The sequence below is a fragment of the Mobula hypostoma genome, chromosome 6 (assembly GCF_963921235.1).
Source record: "Mobula hypostoma chromosome 6, sMobHyp1.1, whole genome shotgun sequence".
NCBI classification, from domain to species: Eukaryota; Metazoa; Chordata; class Chondrichthyes; order Myliobatiformes; family Myliobatidae; genus Mobula; species Mobula hypostoma.
In genome coordinates this window covers 128,416,075-128,439,933 of record NC_086102.1, presented here as the reverse complement: position 1 = coordinate 128,439,933, position 23,859 = coordinate 128,416,075, and the positions used below count along the sequence as shown (strand labels likewise).

Sequence of the window (23,859 nt, the reverse complement as noted above, 5' to 3'; positions counted from 1 at the left end):
TGCTGCAATATCTAAAATTTTCTGACTCAAGTATTGCTAACTCCATATTTTATCTGAGTGTTACTTTATAATTTACAATGCAAGTGCTGAATACTTCAGAAATTACACTGTAATGACATTGATAACTAAAGTATGCTTTTCAAGATGTTCTGTTACTCACTTTCAGAGGGATTTAAGCCAGTATATAACTAGTCAATATTCTGTATTGATCTTTTGTTAATATCGCAACTGAAGCAAATATTGCTTACATCTTTGCAAGAATTGTCATTTGGTTTTCACTTAAACGGTAGTGCTAGATCAATGAAATACCACAGATATTAAAGAATGTTCAGGTTAATGGTCAAAATGAGACAGTTTGAGCAGGCCAGTAGAATTCCATTAGATTATAGTTTTAACTGGGATTATACCCAAAGCTTTTGCACAAACTGAGTGGTCCGATACTGTAGCTGCAAACAATTTGATGTGCTTTACTGATCTGTTGTAAGCTGCAGGCCAGAATAATTGAATCTATAAAAAAAATTAGTATGTGGTTAGTCATGTATGGAAATGAAAGTGAAATGCTCTTCAATAAGATAGAGAGAAACCAGTACTTTAGTACAACCGCTAGACAAAAATTTAATTTGCTTTGCTTATCTAAGTTACTATAATATCTGTTTAGATTTATATTTTTGTTTAAGGTTGTTTATATACATGTAACCTGATTACTTTGATCAGCACCTTCATTTACCCTCTTCATTAGCAATATTGTTTTTGTGCATTGATGCAAAAAATGATGTACTAAGTTGCAAACACTGTTTCTTGGCAAATATGCCCATTCTTTACTCGGGATATGGCAAATATTTTAACATTTTTAAAACAAGGGAAGAGCAAAGCATACAGACTTGGAATTTAAGGCAAGTTCCAATGAATGTGAGTCATGAAAATCAAAAATAATACAGGGCTACAAACAGAAAATGCTAGAAACTCACCAAGTTAGGCAGCATCTATGGAAATAAAAGTGATCAACATTTTGGGTTTGTACCCAACGAATGCTGATCACAGCAGGGATACAAGAGTAAAGGAATGATCCATCATTTTTTTTGCAAATTGGTATATCAGTCTTGATGGAATTTTTTTGTTATTGGCTATATTGCTGGAACATAGTGTAAATTTCATTTAATATAATGAACAAAACAACACCTGTACAGATGGAATATGTCTATTGCAATATCCTAAGGGGAAAATATGGCCTGATAAATCTGTTGGAATTCTTTGAGGAAATACTGGGCAGCATAGGCTATAAGGAGGCAGTGGACGGTTCTTAATTGGAATCTCAAGGCTTTTGACAAGGTGCCACCCATGAAGCTGCTAAACGAGGTAAGTTAAGAGCCCGTGGTATTACAGGAGAGATACTAGCATGGACAGAAGTTTGGCTTACTGGCTGCAGGCAAAGTGTGAGAGTAAAGGGGGCCTTTTCTGGTTGTTTGCTGTTGATTAGTGGTGTTTCGCAGGGGTTTTTGCTGGGGGTCTACAGAAGGTTTAGACAGATTTAGAGAATGGGCAAGTAAGTGGCAGATGGAATACAGTGTAGAGAAGTGCACATGCCCTTTGGTAGAAGAAATGAATGTGTAAACCATTTTCTAAATGGCGTAAATTCAGAGATCAGAGGTGCCAAGGGACTTGGGAGTTCTAATGCAGGATTCCTTAAAGTTTAGCTTGCAGGTTGAGATGGTATCAAGGAAGGTGAATACAACATTAGCATTCATTTCGAGAGGATAAGGATGTAATGCTGAGGCTTTATAACGCATTTGAAGTATTGTGAGAAGTTTTGGGCTCCTTATCTAAGAAAGAATGTGTTAGCATTGGAGGTTCATGAGACTGATCCTGTGGGTGAAAGGGTCAGCATACAAGGAGTGTTTGGCTCTGGGCCTGTACTCATTGGAGTTTAGAAGAATGAGAGGGGATCTCACTGAAACTATAGAATGTTGAGATGTCTAAATAGAATGGACATAGGATGTTTCCAATAGTGGGGGAAACTAGGACTGGGGCGGGGGGGGTGCAGCCTCAGAATGCAACATTGACCTTTATAGAACAGAAATGAGTAAATGCTGGGCATTTGTGGGATTCATTCCTACACACAAATGTAGAGGCCGAATGATTGGGTATATTTAACGCAAAGGCTGATAGATTCTTGATTAGTAAGTGCATCAAAGGTTACTGGGAGAAGGCAGGAAGAGGCCAGTGTTGAAGGGTGGAGCAGGCTAGATGGGCTGAATGGCCTAATTCTGCTCCTACGGGTTATGTCTATTGTTAATTTCAGTTACAGTGCTGAATAAACCAGGGAAAGTTGCCCTTTATTCAATACATTGAGACAATCTGCAAGTTGCAGTAATACCTGTGGCGTTGGGGGTGGTGTGTGTGTGCGCGCGTGTACGCACACGCAAAATGTATTCTTTTGAATTGCTGAGCATAAATGCACCATGAAAATGATCTCATTTATTTGTGAATGTGTGAAAATGTACTTTTAATAGTCATGTCATCCGAAATCTCAGCAGGTGACTTGGCTGTTGTATTTAGAGAAGCAAAGTGAATGCTTCCTTTCAAAAACACCTCTTCCTGAAATGTATTCTAGTTGTTCCTCCACTTGTACTGCTTCATCTACTGTGCATTTCTAACCATTTTTATTATTTCATATTTCCATCATCTGCAGTATTCGCATAATTTTTGTAGTGGTATGTATTGGAAATAAGTGAGTCAAGTCACCTGAGACTTGCCACCTTAGCTTTGTAATTGGAGTAGAAATTTTGAAGGATCAGCATCCTTTTTCCACTCAAATTTTAATTTGTTTAATATTACCTTTAAAACAAGGGTTCTCAACCTGGGGTGCATGGACTCCTTGCTTAATGGTATTGGTCCATGGCATAAAAAATGTTGGGAACCGCAGCCTTAAAGTATGACTGTAAAATTAAATGACTATTTTCAGACTTGTCCAGATGTTAAAATCTCTCGTCCAGCCATTTTTGATCTGCAATATTTGTATAAAAAATGTGCTGAATATTTAAAATCTAATTTAACAAAGTACTGTATCCAATCAAATGAGTTCCCTTACATTTCAATTACTTTAGAGATCAGAGATCAGGGTGTGGGTTTATTATTATAGATCTCTCTAATATAATATCTCCCTTATAAGTCTCTGCCTAAATGAATTCCGAGTAACTTGTGCTGCTCCCTCATGTCAGTTAGAGATGCTCATATTGATTCTTGTCTTCTGGTATTAATAAAAATAATCTGAAATAATTTTGTGGGCAACAGCCATTGACAGTAATGAGGATCAGCAGAGCATGAAGCGTATTTAATCCAGTAGCATAGCTCATGGAACCGTGAAGATTTGCTTTAACAGAGCACTCTTTGCTTTGTTCAAATTAGGGCAGTCTACTATAGCTTTATTTTTAGTTTTGAGTTTTGCTTCAGGAAGCACTGTCATTGAAAATACTACATAATGTTCTTTGTAATTTCTTCTGCATGACTTCCTCCTCATTTCCTCCCTTTCCACTTAATCTTCCCTGCCTCACTAATGCCCTTGTATTTTACCTTGCATGCTATCTTTTTGATTTGTGTGCTTGGTATTCTTGTCCAAAAGTGCATTTCTTCTCCAGCAATTAAAATCACCTAGCCAGTGTGCCTGTACTTGATCAAAATTGGCACCAGATACATGTAGGCTAAGTTTTCTGTACTTAAAGGATTGTTATAGCAAAGGAGGTCATTCAACCCAACCAGCTAGTCACACTCTGCTGTGCTCTCTCTCCATTACCCTGAAAATTCTTTTCCTTATCTATTTCCTTGTGAATATTGTAATCAAATCTGTCTACATGATACTACCCCGTCATTGCTTTCTTTAAAACAGTTGGTTCTTGTGCTATTCTATTATACCCAGTAATTTTCTCGCATACTTCAATTTTGTAAGCATCCCAGCTAACCAGTTAACTCATTCATTTTACAGCCAACTTATCCAGCACTGTTGCTTTATCAACTTTTAACCTATACATTTTCCTTTTACTGAGACTTTAGCATTATCGGTATCCTATGGCACAACTAAGTGTAAAGTCCTCATTTACTACCCAGTCATTCGCACTGTCCATATGAAGATTTCTTACTTGGTTTCCAAGTCACTCCACCTTCTTGTTTGCTGCTAGACTTTCTCATGTTCTTTTGCTTTATTGTTTCCCTTCTGAACCATAGTCCACTTCTCCCACTTCTCAACAGCATGATGCATGGTTTATGCTTTGTCTCCAGTGTTTTACTCTGTCTTTACGGACGTCAGGAAAGCTCTGGCTTTAATTTCCCAATCTATCTTTGTCATGGGAATTCAATTATATTAGCTGATATGGCCCTACCTTGAGGGCCTCCCATTGAATTACCTATGTCAAGGTTCATTTCAAGTTTCTCCGAGCTCATACCATTTAAGGCTTTCCACCAAATTACTTTTTAAAATCATGGAATATTCTATTTGTTTTCATTTGCTGTTGTAAATGTTATAATCTTGTGATTTGCTGTTTCTTAAATGTTCCTCAACTTGCCTTGACTCATTTCCCCCAAACATTAATTGCAACTGTGCTAAATAATTATATAGTACATGTACCTTTGATCCACTTTCCCTGTCTTTGTTTGGTTCAGCTTAAACCTTTATATTTCTTGTTCTGTGTCCTTTATCTGTCCCAAACTCCTTTTCTTTGTTTCAGTGTTATCTTCCGGTGCACATATTGCCACCAATGATTAGTTTAATCTTTCTCACTCACTCAGTACAAGTGAACCTTCCCTTGAGATTTGACCCATCTCCTCCTGCAACCTACCTCTCTTGTAGAGTTCTCATCTATCAAAGGATTTCTTTCAGTGCACTTTTATGCTTTGTGCTATGCATTTATTGATGCTGTCTTCCACTTTCTATACTTGTTGACATGTCAGAGAAAATAACACGAAATTGTTACTTTTTTTTAAAGAAAGCTGCAGCTTGATCTCTTTCCTGACTGAAAATCCAACTGTAGGATTTCACCCCTTTTCCCACCTGCCATTGTGGCAGTATGGACCATTTGTTAACCCTAGCCCATGACAATTTTATGCAACTGTTCAATGCTATTCTTATCCTTCCTACTGAAGAATCAGTACACCCTCCAAAAATAATTTTGGAAATCACTGAGACATGTATTAGCTTCCCTAACCATACTGTTAATATTGCTCTGTGATCTTTCTTCCTATGTCTTTCTATACAGTTGAGCTACAATTTATTTATGTTCTTGGCTTTAGCTGGAAATTCTCCTTCCTCCACCAACCTCTTCCCTCACAGTTGGAATTCTGAACTGATTTACTTATGGGACAGCAAAATCCTTTCAGTCTTAAGAAATACCTGCCTGCTTTGTTTTGCAGTTCCTTCTGAGCTGTGCCTTCCGAATATCACTGAGCTTCAAAGTTTAGGTGCATCTCTACCATTGGATTCAGCAGAATTTTGGGGTTACCAAAAATGTGCCACCTATAATTTAAAATGCAACTTTCATTATTTTATGTACCATAATACCTTTACCATCCTCTAGTCTACACCAAATGTCTTTATCAGTATGTAGTAATTCCACTTTCAATTTTTGGAATTCGTTGGCAAGTTATGCATGAATTTAATTTTGTTGGATGTTATTTTATAATTTGTTGCAATTCTCACTGTTGACTTATTTCTCCTAACTGGTATTCTCTGCAGGTGTAAGCATTGGAATTGAGACTAAATTTATCTTTGTAACTTGTAAATTTTGGGTCTTGCACTGTACAAAACAACAAATTTAGAGACATGATCATGGTAAACCTGATTCTGATTTAAGTTGTCATTTAAAAATTCTGTTCTCAAATGCTGTCAAACTATTTCTGATACAATATACTTCCAATCTTCTGCCTCTCATTATTCACACCTTTCTGTCTTGCAGCTAGTTAACTATTGTACTATCCTTCCTCCCTTACTCTTGCCCAGCACTGCATTTTCATTGTCTGTTACGAAGAGCTTGAAAACCTTTTGGATCTAATCTATCTCTTTTATTGCCACAAGATGAAGTTGTTCAAGCACAGCTTCCATTTTGACAATTTTTATGAAATTTGAATGTTTTTCCTACTTTAACTGTGATTTAATGTTCTGAAAAAGAAATGATAACCTGAATGTTCTATCCCCTGGCAATATTCCATCTCCTTTCTTAGATAGTCTACCCCAAATGCTTTATCAGTATGTATGGTTACATATATCTCTTTGCTACCTAGCACTTACTTTTTAATGATTTATGAAATAGGTGTAGTAATACCTCTACTGACTCTTTATCAGAGTATTTTAAAATATGTGAATGTGAGTAGATAAGAATTTTTGAGTTTCATGTTTCTTAAAATGAAATAATAGAATTTCTAATCGTGCATTCAACTACTATGTCCATCTGATCAGTAAACAGTATTTTTTCACACTGCTACTGTTGGCTGGTAATGTATCCAAGATATTTAATGTCTTCAGCTTTGCATTTTTATGTAACTTTTAGAATATTTGACTTTGAGTTAGTACTTTGATAATTTATTTTGAATTCTTCTGCCATCCTATTCTTTTTGGCTTCTTTCCTAGTTTCCTCTCATGTACTCCCTATTTATGTACTCCTCGTTTCCTTATTGTGCCTTTGTTTATTTCTGGTATTTCATGTTCGTTTTTGCTGGAGTATGTGTTCTAAAATTTCTCTGTCGCTCAAAACAATATGTGCAATTGTCAAGATGTTCTCCGGATCTTTCTCCCTTGAAACATTTGTGATTCATTTTCTCATGATAAGGAATCCAGTCTGTTGGTCTGCTCTCAGAGCAATTTTATCAGTACCATTTTTCCAATTCCCTGTAATCTTCTCCCCCTTGCATGCCCATCACTTTTCTTCGGATTCTCCATCTGGGCAGCACAGGTTGGAATTGAGCCAGGGTATCCATTGCTGTGAGTCAGCAACTCAAATTATTGTATTACTGTGCAGCATTGTCTTCAAAGGAAACATATACACTTTTGATGGAATTGTCTAGCTGCTTTACCTGCCTCATCAGGATAACTAACATCAAAATCCCCCTAGGAGATTGTTTCTGACTTTATTCCTTTCCTTAATTTTGTATGTCTTTTCCTCCATTTTCTTTCCAATGTTAGGCATTTGTATTACCCTTTTTGTTTTTATCTTGTGACAATAGATCATAGAAATAATTTAGTTCATTATCAATGCTGCTTTTATCTGCCAAGTGTACACAACATTTTCTGTTATTGCGTTATCAATGACAGTGCAAATTTTATGCTGGGCAAAGATTTATAATCAGCTGCTTTTTATGCTGTGTCTAATTTTATTTTTCACCAGAAGAAATCTTTGAAGAAACAGTAATGATACACCCTTCGGTTTTTGTTATTTGGGTTTGTCAGCATGGTTTTGAAAATGATGAAAAGTGCTTTCAAATTTACCAACAGACTACAATTTGCAGTGAAAGTAAATTTGGCGTTATAACCTTTCCTGGTGTTCCTAGAAAAGTAGAATGAAAATTAGAGCCCCTTCAAAATGGAGGTTACTCATGTGATCATAAATATAATGCACAGTAAGAATAAGTGGATGCTTTGTGGCCTGGCAGCTGCTGCTGATGCAATGGCACTGTGATCTGTATAGTAAAACAACTGTTTGTATAAATGAAAACAACAGGAATTCTGCAGATGCTGGAAATTCAAGCAACACACATCAAAGTTGCTGGTGAACGCAGCAGGCCAAGCAGCATCTATAGGAAGAGGCGCAGTCGACGTTTCAGGCCGAGACCCTTCGTCAGGACTGGATTTGGGCATACACCCACAGAGAATGTTGCTAAATGATAGTGAGGGGCATGTAAATTTAAAAGTAGTGGGTAGAGGTCTAAAATAAAAAATGACCGTAAAACTGATGAACACTATGCAGAGCCTTATTCCGAAAGGAATTTTGAGCTTTATGATAACACATACAATGTGAGGATGTGTGATGAAAACTTGAAAATCTTTGGCACTATTCATTGAAGCAAAGAAGATTTAATGAGTGATCTATAACAATGCTCAAAATGCTCAGGAATAAATCATGAGTACATTCATTTGATCATTCTTCAAAAATTTAGATTTAGTGTCAGAAATGTCAAGAGATGGTTTAGATGGTTTAAAGGATTAGTGCAATTAAAATTATTGAATCATACAAAGAACTAAGTGGAAACCTGGAAGCATGTAACTCAGAATCAAGTTTATTATCACCTACATGTGCTATCAAATAGCGACAGTGCAGGCATAAATTACTGCGAATTATAAAATTAAATATATAGTGCGAAAGAGGAATGGTGAGGTAGTTTTCATGGACTGTTCAGAAATTTAATAGCAGAGATAAAGAAGCTGTTACTAAAACATTGTGTGGATCTTCAGGCTCTTGTAACTCTTCCTTAATGATAGTAATGCGAAGAAGGCATGTCCCAGAGCCCTAAATGATGCTCTTTGGATATGTCCTCGATGGTGAAAAGGCCTTTCTTTGCACATGACGGAGCTGGCTGGTTCTGTAACCCTCTGCAGCCTCTTTATATCCTGTGCATTGGAGCCTCCATAAGATGTGATGATGCAATCAATTAGAATGTTCTGGATGGTGCATCTGTAGAAGTTTGCTAATCTTTCGTGACATATGAATCTTATCAAATTCAGTCTACTGAATAGTGTAGTTGCCATGCCTTGATGATTGCATCAACGTAATGGGCCCAGGATAAATCCTCTGATGCTGAGGAACTTGAAGCTGCTCATTCTTTCCATTGATGACCCCTCACTAAGGAAGGTTTTGTGGTATTCTGCCCAGATATGATGGGCAGATATTTTAAATTGAAACAAAATGGAGCTTGCATGCTTGACACGGAAGTTTCCAAAAAAGCCAATCTATTCTGCCACACACTTCCAAGATTTTTTTGGGGGAATCTGTGGATTCGTGACTGCTTAAACTGGAGAATCAACTAAGTGGAAGCACATAACCCTTTGTAGGCAGAAGCAACACAGCCTCTCAAACTCTATGACTAATTTCACCTGTTGGCCTTCTAGGCAAACTGTGGAAACTCTTCTTGGTAGCTTATGGATTAGAGAACAATAAATCTCCCAGATCTTTCAGATGGACTGCCTAATGTCTTATACAGATTCTCTCAAATGGCTATATATTGTAAAGAAGATGCATCAAAATCAAAATCATCATCTTCTGGCTATCCATCCCATTGGATGATGATGGTTCCTTTCAGACATTTAGTGGGATACCCCACTCAGAAAGGAACAGCGTGTGCGTGAATGGATTTTAGGTGAGTAGGGGGTTGCCCAACAGAACCATCCTCTCGACCTCATCCCCTCCTGGATCCAGTGACATGGTGGGGTCCATGACGGCTGGGGGAAGTTCTGGTGCAGTGAATGGCCAGACCAAGCTTCGATGCAAGGGATGCCCTTTCCGCGCTTCACAGCACGTTTGCTGGATGGTGTCTAGCCACCCTCACCACCAGGCAAGCTTGGTGGGGGAGCCGGTTTAGTCGCCGATCACCCAACCATGCCACAGGTAGTATTGGGTTACATGGTACCAGTAGCACTCAGATGAGTGACCTGACCAATCTAGTGGTGGGTCTAATAATTGCAGTAATTTTGAAGTAGTGATAAACATGCCGTGCCATAAATGATATTTGAGATAATCAAAATAACACATCTCTGACTGCTGAGTTGGCATATCCCTGGTACAGAGATGACTATTAAAATGATTACAAATTCCTGTCAAAAAATTATAGAGCACTTATTCAACTAGTATTAGTATTATGATACTTAATCCAGACTACCTATTATCCAAGCAGGATGAGGAGATACAGCTTTTTGAAAACAGTGAAGTCAGTTTGAGATTTGCCATAATTTGAATTGCGCGTTTAATCTTCACAAACTTCTAAGGAAATGGAGGTGCTGCTGTCTTTAATTCGTAATTCCACTTGCCTGTTTAGCCTAGGACTGATTCTGATTATATAATGATATAAAAATAAAGCTAATTTGCCCTTTAGGATATTCAAGTTGAAATCTTCAGCACTCTTTTTACTGGAGGACACTCATAACTAAAATATATTATGAATTCAAATGTTATAATGCCATTTTCTTTGTCTCCTGCAGGTGCATCTCCACTTGATTACACTGTTCCCAAAGAATCCAGAAACACCAATACTACTACCACAATGGACCCAAAGATGACTGAAGGCGGACTGAATGTTACCCTTACCATCCGACTGCTCATGCATGGAAAGGTAGTTGTGTGATTTGGGTACAGTAAGAAATGGCATTTGAAGTACCCAGTAATTGCTAGTGGTGATTGATCTCCAGTGATGGTAAAGCTTGGTTTAGATCAGGGATTCTTAACCTTTACTTGTGCCTTTGGCAGTCCGGTGAAGCCTATGATCCCCTTCACAGAATAATGTATTTAAATTCATAAAATAAAAATACATTGTATTTCAATATAATTGGCTTCTTTTGTAATCGTGTTATCAAAATATTAAAAATAAATTGTGATATAGTATTTTATGTGCTTTATTAACACATTAAATAATTATTTTGATGACTGAGTGACTTCTAGGTGCAAGGTTGCCTGGTAGTTGGCCAGCTGCATCGCATAAGTATCTGCAGACAGGAAGGCTGCGATCCGTTCAATCCAGTGGCAGGTCTAATAACTGCAGTAATTTTGAAGTAGTGATGAATGTGCCGTGCCATAAACGATATTTGAGATATTTGTATTAACTGTTACGTGATATGAAAATATCTGTGATTTCTATTGGTGACAAAATCATAGGTACTGCTAATGCACTGACCTTTAACTGATATTTAGCATTTCCTTCAATTATGAATATAGGCAACAAACCACAGTGTGTTACCTTAGATACTATTAGCCGTACCTAAGGTAACACACTGTGGTTTGTTACCTATATTCATAATTGAAGGAAATGCTAAATTTCAGTTAGAGGTCAGTGAAAATAAAGATGCATTTTTCCCCCCATCCAAGTTCACGAATCTATCCACAGACCTGTGGGTAATAACCCCTGATTTAGATGGTATTGGACACGATAACACAGAATGTATTGTTTTTCATCACTGAGAAGGTGAAGTATTTGCGACACGTGTTGACCTGGGGTCAATCCTGACCTCCTGCTTTCTGTGTAGAGTTTGCTCACTTTCCCTTTATTTGTTGGTTTCCTGATGGGGATGTGGGAAGAACAAAAAGTATGAAGTATACTTTGGCACAAACGAGTGGGTTGAAGGGTCTGTTTTGGTGCTGGATGTCTCTGACTGACTATAAATTTCATAATGGGTAAGTAGTCTCAGTAATTAAAAAAGAACTTCTAACACTTGCTAGACTATAGGTACTTTATATTCTAACTTGCACTTTATCTTACTGACAGATAATTGCAGTGATCGATTAGCTCTAGCTGTACTTTCCTGAGCAACAATATACTAAAATGGTTTTCAAATACAGTTCACCAGCTGTACAGGTTATGGGCCATTTAAAATTCAGGTCCTGCTCATCATAAACTCATTTCCTTTCATTAAATGAAGTATTGTTTTTGATTTAAACTGTTCAGAGGATGATTGTATGATTTGACATTTGAGGGTCGAGAGAGATATTGGTATTCAACCTGCCCCAGCTGACTTTTTTATTTGTATCTTCTCTTGCTAATATTGGATTGGCACAGCTCTGCTTGCAGCAGCTGCATGCGTAATTTCAAGAATTGATGTTATGCATTTGAAGAATAAGGGCTGAATTTTATTTATCTTTTACTGCTGTGATAACCGGCCAAGGCTAATAGCACTTTTTTTTAATGGTTTTATTTTTGAGTTTGCCCAAATGCATTGACATTTATTTTTAAAAGTTGCTCAGTCATCATTGAGGCAATTTGATATTTTCCATTTTAATATTGCTGCGTTCAGTTCTAAACAATATTAATGAAGCAGTAGTAATTCTGCTTCAGAGTGAGGAACTTTGAAGCCACCTGCTGGGGATGTCCGATTTTCTTTTGCTTGTAACTCTTAGATCAAATGGGGTTAGGGCACTTATTCCTTCCTGTCTGATATTTCCGGAAATTCTAAATGAGGAAGAACTGCCACGTTGCATCACTGTTTTCCTCTTCAACTAGTTAAATGGAATCATCTGAGTTGCTTACAATAATTCATTATTACATATTGAAAGATGATTATTTAACGTAACTTGCCCTATTTTAGGACTTTACAAAATTATTTAAGCTCCATTCATACAGGAAGCAAAATATTTTTTCTTGCACTGCTCCTGTTGGGTTAACTGCATAACAAAAATAACTGATTCCTAGTTGAATCCTTTTGTATTCACTTTGTGGTGCTGTTTCCTTCTGTGTCACTTCTTTATCTAACTCTTCCTGATGCTGTGCAGCAGACTGCCTGCATGCATCCTTTTCACTTTGTTCTCTTGGGGAAATTTAGTATGTTTTCTTGTGACTGTAAATAACTTTTAAGAGATTTGGTACTTTCCAAAGCCTGCCAAACAATTACTTTGTGTGACTGAGCGTCTATCAAAGTATGATTTCCTTGGTTGCCAATTGTATACACAGGCTGACCCCAGGTTAAGAATGCCTGATTTATGGACATCACCTTATGAACAAGTTCCCATAATATTATTACATTCAAAAGTTGCTATGCATTCATTCCTACAAGCCACAGCTAGTTTCCCCTCCACTTTTATTATCTCTGTGCTTTAGTTATGCTATTCATTACAGCACTGTAGAAATATAGTTACAAAATCAATTAGCTTTTGTATTTTCCAACATGTGACCAAAATCAACTTGAGGACATCTGTTTAAAAAAAATAATCCTTTGTAATCGATTGATAGCATGTAATTAATTGGTTGGTGCTTTATCATAATGCAGTGGTGAATGTATTTATGTAAAGCAAATTAAGGACTATTAGGATATGCCATAAAATTTGCAAGTGAATGAGCTAGGGCATATGCTAGAGAGGAATTTGCAAGTTATAACAAATACCGTACAAGCATTGATAAATATTTCTCTTTGATTCTTTCAGGAAGTTGGAAGCATCATTGGAAAGGTTTGCATTCATATTTTATATGTGCATGTTGATCATTCATAGCTAACTTAAGTCTTCATATCCTAAGCATAGTGAACCTCCTTGATGCTTAATGGCATACTTAAAGTTGGTCTAGTAAAGTTAAGGTCTAATAGTTTTTTAATAAATAAAAATCTTCATGTTATTTGTGAAATCTTAAGTTTTCTTTTGAAGTGGCCTTCGTAAGATTTTCCTTTTAGATCTGGCTCAAGAAATAATTGTATTTGAAACTTTTCTGTGGGATTCCCAGAGACGCTGAATTACTGTCATTGACTATGCCACTCTGATTCGTTTATGGAATCCCAATAGTGAATTGTGGACTTCCTCAGATCTTCCAGCTCTTGAAGCCTTCCACCCTTCTTAAAGAGTGACATTTGCAATCTTCCATTCCTCCACGACCATGCCAGAATCAAGTTATTCTTGCAAGATCAGACCAATGCATCCGTTATCTCTTCATCAATCTCTCTCAGGACTCTTGGATGTAGTCCATCTGGTCCAGGTGACTTATCCACCTTAAGACCTTTGAGTTTGCCTAGCCCCTTTTCCTTTGTAATAGCAATGGCACTCACTCCTGCTCCCGGACATGTAAAGTATCCATTAAGTTCATCTGCCATTTCTTTGTCCCCCATTATTACCTCACCACCATCATTTTTCAGTGGTCCATTATTGACTCTCACCTCCCTTTTTACTATTTATATAACTGAAAAAATACTTCTAGTATCCTGCTTTATATTTTTGGCTAGTCTCCCTCATATTTCATCTTTTCCCTTCTTATATAGCTTTTTTAGTTGCCTTTTGTTGGATTTTAAAAGCTTCCCAATCGTCCAACTTCCCACTCAATTTTGCTACCTTATATGACCTTTCCTTGGCTTTTATGAAGTCCTTAACTTCCCTTGTCAGCCGCGGTTGCCTACTTCTGCCATTTGAGATCTTCCTCCTCTGTGGGACATATCTATCCTGTGCCTTGTGAACTACTCCCAGAAACTTCAGTTATCTCTGCTCTGCCATCATCCCCACCAGTATCCTGGGCAAGCTCCTCACTCATTCCTCTATTATTCCCTTTATTCCATTGAGATACTGGTACATCTGACTTGTGCTTCTGCCTCTCAAATTGCAGTATGAATTCAATCATATTATGATCACTGCCTAAAGGTTCCTTTACATTAAGCTCCCTAATAAGATCAGGGTTATTACACAACACCTTATCTAAGATGGCCTTTCCCTGAGTAGGTTCAAGCACAAGCTGCTCTGAAAAGCCATCTTGTAGGTATTCAACAAATTTCCCCTCTTGCAATCTGACACCAACCTGATTTTCCCAATCCCCTTGAGTATTGAAATCCCGCATTACAATTATGCCGTTACCCTTACTACATGCCTTTTCCAGCTCCCTTTGCAAACCTCAACCTCAGGTGCTCTGGAACATTTATATTTTTATTTACTGATGGGCCCTAATCATTTGAACACATTCGGAATAAATGCAGGTTAGGAGAGCTAGTGAATTTGTGAGTGGGGCCTCCCTGGTACATGTGGCACTTTGTAACCGAAGCTGATCATGTACAATGGTTGAACTCCTGCCCCAAGTCTCACTATTATACTAGGAACCTGCTTCTCGATGTGCTCTGGAATATTCTGGAAGAAACTGTACTATTCAGAGTGCAGGTGACCAATGATCTGCCCCGTTAAGTTCACAGAAAACATGCACTATTTCTCTCAGCAAGAATCTGTACAAAATCATTTAAATTTTCTGACCCAGAGTAGCTTATTGTGTGTCAATTTGATTGCATTTTTCTCCACACCCAGTGCCGTCATGTCCATCATATGCAGTAATTCAAGTCTGATCTACATGTGTAAAATTTGCAATGGTGCAGTACTTGCCTTGTTTGTTTCCATTTTCTTTCAGAAAGGTGAAACTGTGAAAAAGATGCGTGAAGAGGTAGGTGAATTGTCATTGACTGATTCCTTACGTTATGCTTGAATTTAGATGAATGTACTGTGTGGATTTCCTCCAGTAACATGGTCATACTTGCACTTTTTCAGAGTGGTGCACGCATTAATATCTCTGAAGGAAATTGTCCTGAGAGAATTGTCACCATCACAGGCCCAACTGATGCAATATTCAAGGCATTTGCAATGATTGCCTTTAAGTTTGAGGAGGTAAGAAATTTGTTTCTCTCTCCATGGTATTTTAATAGTGTCATTTAGATGAGGAAACATTGATGAGATGATATTTGTGTTTTTTCCATGTTTGTCTTGTTCTGCTTTAATTTAAACAGCAGTCTGTACCTTATTGGGGATTCAAACTGGGATAGTTCTCCCTTTCTAAAAGTCAAGGTTGTAGAAAGTAGGCAGCACAAAGTAAGAGGTGTTAAAGATTATAATCTATCTCTGTTGCTCTCCCATAAAGAAATGATAGCATTGTGGTGCTAATGATCTAAGAAAGGAATGTGGAAGCTATGGATTTTAAATTAAATTAATGATGAATCATATATCAGTGATGTTGCCCATGAAACCATTGTGAAACTGTGCCCTAATGTCATTGGGCAGAAATCTGGCCTGAAGTGATTAGACTTATGGTAATGTAATTGACTAAAGTATCTTTAAAAAGCCAGCAGGTCAGGAAATATTTGGAATATTTGTGAAAAGAGCAACAAAGATAGTATTTTAAGTTTAAAGACACTTGGTCAGTTTTCTAATACCTGCATTTCAATATCTGAACATGGCATTTAAATATAATTCTTGGTGGATTACTTTGATTCGGGCAGTGCTACCTGTAATAGATACCTTAAACCTTCATCAAAGTGTTCCGGACTACTTAAATATTTGTGAGGTGTGTTCTGTGTAACTGCTGCAAGTGCCTGTTTGTACAAGGTTAGGCTTCAGCGAAGAGCAATGAGGCAATTATTGTTTTATTTTTATTTTAGAGATATAAGCATAGAATTGGCCCATCCAGCCCTTCGAGCCATGCTGCTTAGCAACTCACGATTTCAACCTAGCCTCTTCATAGGACAATTTCCAATAACCAATTAACCTACTAACATGGTATGTTTTCGGGAGGAAACCAGAGCATGTGGAGAAAACCCACGGGGAGGACATACGAGCTCCTTATAGATAACATCTGAACTCCGATGCCCCAAGCTGTAATTATGGCTTGACTTCGCGAATGAAGATTTAGGAAGGGGACCGCCCACATCTGCTGCAGGCTCACTGGTGGCTGACGAGGCCAATACGAGACAGGCAGGTCTGGCCACAGCGGCTGCAAGGGAAATTCTGTTCTGGGTTTGGTGCTGCTGTGTCACGGTTCTTCCTCCTTCTCCTTTTGTCCTCAATGCCAGCTCTGCGTGCATTCTCAAAGGAGGAGACAGACTGGTGAAAGGTGTGTCGCCAGGCCTCGCGATCACAGGCTAGATTAGACCACTGGCGATGGTCAATGTGACAGGCACCAAGGGATTTCTTCAGAGAGTCCTTGTACCTCTTCCTCGGTGCCCCTCTGTCACGGTGGCCAGTGGAGAGTTCACTACACAGCACAATCTTGGGCAGGCAATGATCCTCCATCTTGGAGATGTGCCCTGCCCAACGCAGCTGCGTCTTCAACAGCATGGCCTCAGTGCTGGTGAGCTCCGCCTGTTCGAGGACTTCGATGTTGGTGACGAAGTCACTCCAGTGGATGTTGAGGATGGTGCGGAGGCAGCGCTGGTGGAAACGCTCAAGGAGTCGTAGGTGGTGACGGTAGGTGACCCATGACTCGGAGCCATACAGGAGAGTGGTCAGTTCAAAGGCTCTGTACACGCTGATCTTTGTGCCTTTCTTCAAATACTTGTTGTTCCAGACTCTTTTGTACAGCCTGCCAAATGCGCTGTTTGCTTTTGCCAGTCTGTTGTCGATCTTGGCATCTGACGAGATGGTGCATCGCAGGTAGCTGAACTGGTGGACTGTCTTCAGCTCTACCTCACCGATGGTGATGAGGGGAGGGTGGTAATCTTCCTGAGGTGAGGGCTGATAGAGAATTTCTGTCTTCTTCAAGTTGACTTCCAGTCCGAAGAGCTCGGCAGCCACGAAGAGTAGCTCTCGGATGAGTTGCTCCAATGTCTTGGTGTGGGACTGTAATCGCCTCAGGTTGAACAAGCTGCCATCGGTGCGGTATCAGATGTAAACACCGTCTTCATCATCAATGTCTTCTGTGGCCCTTTCGAGCATCATGCTGAAGAAGATGGTGAAGAGAGTCGGCGCAAGAACGCAGCCTTGCTTTACTCCATTACCTATTGGGAATGGTCCTGAGAGGTCATTGTTGTGTCTGACCTGGCCACTCTGATCTTCATGTAGCTGGATGATCGTGCTGAGGAACTTTGGGGGGTATCTCAGTCGTTCCATGATTTGCCACAGTCCTTCCCTGCTCACGGTGTCGAACGCTTTGGTAAGGTTGACAAACGTCACGTACAATCCCTTGTTCTGTTCCCTACATTTCTCTTGGAGCTGCCTGAGAACAAATACCATGTCGGTGGTGCTCCTGTTGGCTCTGAAGCCACACTGGCTCTCTGGGAGGTGTTCTTCTGCAATGATGGGCACCAATCTGTTCAGGAGTACTCTTGCGAGGATTTTTCCTGTGATAGAGAGAGGAGTTATCCCCCAGTAGATGGAGCAGTCAGACTTTTCCCCCTTGTTCTTATACAGGGCGTCACAGAGGTCCTGTGGTAGTTTACCTTGTTCCCAGCAGCAGACAAAGAACTCGTGGAGTTTGGTGTGTAATGTTGGGCCCCCATGCTTCCAAATCTCAGGTGGGATTCCATCAACTCCCTCTGCCTTGCCACTTTTCAGCTGCTCTATGGCTTTGACTGTCTCTTCTAGGGTTGGAATCTTGTCCAGTTCTGTTTTCTCTGGCTGTTGTGGGATGTGATGAATTGCTGAGTCTTGGACCATGCGGTTGGCGCTGAAGAGAGTCTGGAAATGTTCCAACCACCGGTTCAGGATGGACGCCTTGTCTGTGAAGAGCGCCTGTCCGTCTGCACTGCGTGAGGGATTCTGGACCTGGTGCGAAGGGCCGTACTCCGCTCTCAGGGCTTCATAAAACCCTCTGTAGTCACCGGTGTCTGCGCGAGGCTGAGTTCTCTTTGTGAGGTTGGTCCACCACACGTTCTGAATCTCTCGAAACTTGTGCTGGAGGTTGCTGCATACAAGGCGGAAGGCTGCTTTCCTATCAGGACAAGACGGCTGAGCAAGGTGCGCCTGGTGGGCGGATCTCTTCTTCACCAGCAATTCTTGGATCTCCTGGTTGTTTTCATCAAACCAGTCCTTGTTCTTCTTTGTGGTAAACCCTAGGACGACTTCAGAGGTTTGCAGGATGGTGGTTTTTAGGTGTTCCCAAAGCACTTCTGGAGAGGAGTCTGTAGGGAAACTGGGATCCTGAAACCTTGTCTGAAGTTTCATCTGCAAGTCAGCTTTCAGTTCAGCTGACTGGAGGTTGCCAACCTGTAACTTCCTCCTTGGAGCGCCTTCTCTGTTTGGCTTGGGATTGAAACTCTGCGCTGGGCATCACTCGGGTGAGTAAGATGTCCCGAAGGTCTCTCTGGCACACCAAGATGTAGTCTGAGCTGCCAATGCTTGGACCGAGGATGCATCCAGGTTTTATTCAGATTGTCTTTCTGCTGGAAAATGGTGTTAGTGATGGTGGGTTGCTGCTTTGCACAAAACTCTAACAGAAGGCGCCCGTTGTCGCTGCAGTTTCCAATATCATGTTTGCCAAGTACTCCTTTCCAGGCTTCTGAATCTTGGCCTACACTGGCATTGAAGTTGCCAAGGATGAAGACCTTGTCGTCTGCAGGAGCATTCTGTACGAGGTTGCGCAGATCAGTGTAAAACTTGTCCTTTTCTGTAGGATCCGCTTGAAGAGTGGGGACGTACATGCTGAAGAGTGGGATGCTTCTTGGTTCGGAGTAGGAGGGGCATGGAGATGATGCAGTCGGAGTAACCCGTTGGCTATTTTTCAAGATTGGAGGCAATGGAGTTCCTGACCATAAAGCCAGCGCCAGAAAGGCGTCTCTCAGTCTCTTGCTTGCCTGACCAGTAGAGAGTGTAGCCGGCGCCACGTTCTTGAAGATTGCCTTCCTCTGGAAAGCGGACTTCATTGAGAGCAGTAATGTCAACATTCAGTCTTGAAAGTTCATGTGCAACTCGAGCGGATCGTCGTTCTGGGCAACCACTGTCTGTTGTATCGAGCATGGTTCTGATGTTCCAGCATGCGAGCTTTAGTCCTTGCACTTCTTGTGAGGCAGGTGGCATCTTTTCCTTGTTGTTGTTCAACCACATTTGAGGATGCCCGTTCACCGTGACTAGCCAACGGGGGGAAATGGAACCGAGCTTTGGTTAGGCCACCTTTTCTAGGCCCCTGTCCATGTGCAGCAAGCAGTGCTGTCCCTAGAGAAGGCTGCTTGGTCGTTCAGGGTGCTGCTGAATGATATTGTCGTCTCCGGGATCAACATCAGATGACCCATACACCTGAACTGCCTGCGTGGGATCGAAACTGCAGCTTCCAGTGTCATCTTCCACCTGTCGTTTTTGCCCCTTTCCCGTCGCTGCAGGACCTGATGAATGGTCGGGGAGGATGGTCGTAGACGTGGGCGTGTCCTTCAGCCTGCGCAGTGGTATTTTTGGTGGAGTACAGTGTGCATGGTACTGGCCCCACCCTTTACACCCGGGGTTCATCAAGCTGGGACGATAACAGCAAGGTCCTCGGGTTGTAGGATTTACGTCGGCGTGTCCTTCTCCTAGGTGGATGGGCTGACAAGGCTAACGAGCCCCATCTGCCCGGGTTTGGTTTCAGAGTTGTCCTTAGGCTGGCTACCAACCAAGGCTAATGAGCCCAGCCTACCCATCCAGTTATACCTCCAAACATTCGGTCGTGCCATGACATAGCAAGCTTGGTGGAAACCGGGGGGCACCGACGAGAAGCTGTTGCTACAGACGCAGTAATGTAGAAGAGGCCATTTGCAGTGGCCTCCTGCCTAGCAAACCAGACAGTGACCACGCGGCGATCACGACACCAGGAAAGGAGTGGCAATGTATTGCGAGTACACTTACCCTGGGCAAGCGGGATGTCAGGCCCAGACCTCCCCCACCCCCCGTCCCCAAGCTGTAATAATGTCGCACTAACTAAGATGCAACCATAGTGCCCAATGACCAAATAAAGGAAACATAATATCGAGTGATAAATATTTGCCAGGACATTCCAGAAAACTGCCCAGTGCCCAATCAAAATAGTATTAGGAGATCTTTGACATCTACCTGGGAGATTACATGAGCAGCTCTTCCAAAATAGACATTCTCAACAGTGCAACTCACTCTCAATACCAACTTGAAAGTGTTAATTGAGACTTTTGAGCTCAAGTTTCTGAAGTGGAGTTGGATTGATTCTGATCCACTCTTGCCTCAGGATTTCCTAAGGACGGTGACCTATGGCCAACCAAATCCAACTGTTTCCAGCCACCATGTGTTCAGAATTGGGGATGTTTACTGAGAAAGCATAATTGTTGCAGAGGAAAGTGAGTACTGCAATCACTGAGTATTCTACAGTGTGACTTGCCCTCTGGCTTCCCGCAAACCATTAAACCATTGTGCCATCTACAAGACACAAATGTGATGGAGTAATCCCTGCCTTCCTAGAAAACTGAGCACAGCATGTCATCAAAGGCAGAATTGCTCACTTGACAGGCATTTTAACAGCTCTGTCACCAATGAACCTTGATTTCACTGTGTACACTTACTTAAAAAAACTATCATGGCTTGTGGAGGGATCTGCATCAGCTGGAAAGATGGCAGATGGAATTTAATTTTGCACTTCAATAGGACCAACCAGGGTAAGTCTTACACAGTGAATGGTAGGGCATTGAGAGTTTTGGAGCAAAAGGACCTGGGATTACAGGACCATAATTCATTGAAAGTGGCATTACAGGTACGTAGAGTCATAAAGAAAGCTTTTGACACATCAGCCTTTGTACAAGAGATGGGATGTTATGTTGAAGTTGTTTAAGATGTTAGTGAGGCCTAATTTGTAGTAATGTGTGTAGTTTTGGTCACCTACCTATAGGAAAGATGTAAACAAGGTTGAAAGAGTACAGAGAAAATTTGTAAGGATGTTGCCAGGTCTGCAAGTCCTGAGTTAGAAGGAAAGATTGAATAAGTTAGGATTGTATTCTTGGGAATATAGAAGATTTGAGGGGAGATTTGATAGGGGAGGGAGGGGGGAACGTCGACTCAGACCGTGAGAGGCCTGCGTCGGGCATTTTCATGCCTTACAAGGCGCAGATTGGAAGTCTGTGTGGGGCGCTACTCCTCGCACAGACTAGAGCAATGTGTGATTAAGTGCCTTGCTCAAGGGTACAAACACGCTGCCACAGCTGAGACTCGAACTAGAGACCTTGAGATCACTAGATGAATGCCTTGACCACTTGGCCACGTGCCCAACACAAGATTTGATAGAAATATACAAAATTATGAAGGGTATAGATAGTGTAAATGCAAGTAGGCTTTTTCCTCTGAGCTTGGGTGGGACTACAACCAGAGACCATGGGTTAAGTGTGAAATGTGAAAAGTTTAAGGGGAACATGAGGGGAAAGTTCTTCACTCAGAGGGTCATGAGAATGTGGAATGAGCCAGCACAAGTGGTGCATACCACGATTTCAATGTTTAAGAGACATTTAGATATGAACATTGATAGTAGGGGTATGGAGGGCTGTGGTCCTAGTGCAGGTTGATGGGAGTAGGTATTTAAATAGTTCAGCATGGACTAGATGGCTAGAAGGGCCTTTTTCTGTGCTGTACTTCTCTATGACTCTGTGCTACAGTAACTGCTAAATGTGCAAACTATATTGTCTGGAATGATGAAAAATAGCAGAGTGCTGCCAATTCCTGCAAGATCTCTCCATTCTAACCTGCGAACAAAGCGCATTGTTATCAAATTCCTCCAGAAAACTATCCTCCAGGAATACTTTCAATGTACTATGTTATGGTTCATGAAGGCAGCAAACTACCAATAGCCAGTATCTAACACGTGCTGAAAATTTAAAAAAAATATATAGTTCATGACAGAGGTTAGTTTGTGTTCATTAGAATTTGCTTCTAATTTCAGGACATTGATAATTCAATGAGCAATAGCACAGCAACCAGTAAACCACCTGTGACCCTGCGACTCGTTGTGCCTGCTAGCCAGTGTGGCTCTTTGATTGGAAAAGGAGGCTCCAAAATCAAAGAAATTCGTGAGGTCAGCTTTTCCTTTCATTCAATACTCTTAATTATGACTATCTTGTTACAGTGTGTTATATGATATGAAACTCTCTCCCAAAATGTTAGTGTGCAAAACTGGCAGGGGAGCACCAATTTTCAGAACAAATGGTCATTGCTCATCACCTAAGTTGTCCTAGCATCTGATATGACTAGTTAGTGATGATAGCGAAGAAGGTTTTCCTGCTGTCTGTTTGGAGTCTAACTTTGGAAATGAAGCATATTGTATATTTTATCTACATTTCCAAAACTATAGTTTATGAAAGCAAATTAGAATTACTGTACTGAAGTACCTTATGTTGAATTAACAGATCAGTTTCATTGTTCATTCAGTCACATTTAAAATTGTGATCAAGAATTTAAAGTTGAGATAATTTACTTCAATGCTTTATAAGATTATAATTGATTCTGCTGTCTTGCTGTATTTCTTGGTTTTCATGTGCATATTGAAGCATTACCTATTTGTAATGCCAGCAAATTCATTAAACATTGATCTGCCGATTTCTAATTTATTTTACCATGGAGATCATTATCCAGCCTTTAGCACAACAACTGGGGCTTTTAATCCATGTTAACTAATGTATCGGACATGCACAGATTTTTTTTTTTTTGCTTTCCAGTCAACAGGGGCTCAAGTCCAGGTGGCAGGGGACATGCTGCCTAACTCCACTGAACGAGCTGTGACAATCTCTGGGATGCCAGATGCAATCATCCAATGTGTGAAGCAAATTTGTGTGGTGATGCTGGAGGTAGAGTATAAGGCGAGCATCAAGAGTGGAGAGTTTTAAGTAGGAAGTGATGACAACTCTTTTATTTAACTTCATTGGGAATTGGCAAAAGGCATGGTTGTACCTTATAAAACCAAGTTTAATTCATTTACTAATATTAGTAAGCTCTGGAGCCAAATATTTAAGATCACAGATTTGAAATGTTAGCATCACTTTGTATCATTCATTCTCCTTTTGATGCCCTTTGTTTAACTGGAAATACCTTACACAGATACAGTATCAGCTGTCTAAACCATTCCTTTTTAAAACTGATTATAGTTTAGCGCCTCTATTATGTAACATCTAAATAGTTGAATAAGTTAAAACTGCAAAACTCTTAACATTAACATTAGTTGGTAATTCATTGCACTAACAGCATTATCAATAGAAAATTTTGTCTCAAGTTGTGCAAATAATTATACAAATTGTTTTTGGTTTTTAGAAGCCAAATCCCTTAGATTAAGTAGACTGTGGTTTTACCTAATATTGTATGTCATGCAAATTCTTATTTGATTTACTGGGAAGTGGCATTTGCAGTTATGAGTAAGTGGAGGCTAGATTCTAGAACTTTTCAGTGGAACGGCCACCAGCAAAAGTTTTTTGGGGGGAACATGAAAGATTTAAATGACATAATTCCATATTCATTGTTTTGTTAGCTTGTAGCTACCCTGTTTTAAAAAAAA

General features: G+C 40.2%; 1 protein-coding gene across 13 annotated transcripts in view; it reads left to right on the top strand.

Annotated features, from left to right (window-relative positions):
* The window catches only part of LOC134348388 (poly(rC)-binding protein 3), a 95,363-nt gene that overhangs the window by 36,174 nt on the left and 35,330 nt on the right, over positions 1 to 23,859 (top strand). For 7 of the 13 annotated variants that reach the window (XM_063051673.1, XM_063051675.1, XM_063051678.1 and 4 more), the window contains exons 2-7: positions 10,172 to 10,302; positions 13,098 to 13,121; positions 15,040 to 15,072; positions 15,177 to 15,293; positions 22,258 to 22,389; positions 23,030 to 23,170. In XM_063051673.1, coding sequence (XP_062907743.1) covers positions 10,234 to 10,302; positions 13,098 to 13,121; positions 15,040 to 15,072; positions 15,177 to 15,293; positions 22,258 to 22,389; positions 23,030 to 23,170 — 516 coding nt within the window. In that variant the 5' untranslated portion in view covers positions 10,172 to 10,233. The remainder of the gene's footprint in view (positions 1 to 10,171; positions 10,303 to 13,097; positions 13,122 to 15,039; positions 15,073 to 15,176; positions 15,294 to 22,257; positions 22,390 to 23,029; positions 23,171 to 23,859) is intronic. The other 6 variants (XM_063051676.1, XM_063051674.1, XM_063051681.1 and 3 more) reach the window with 1 other exon arrangement.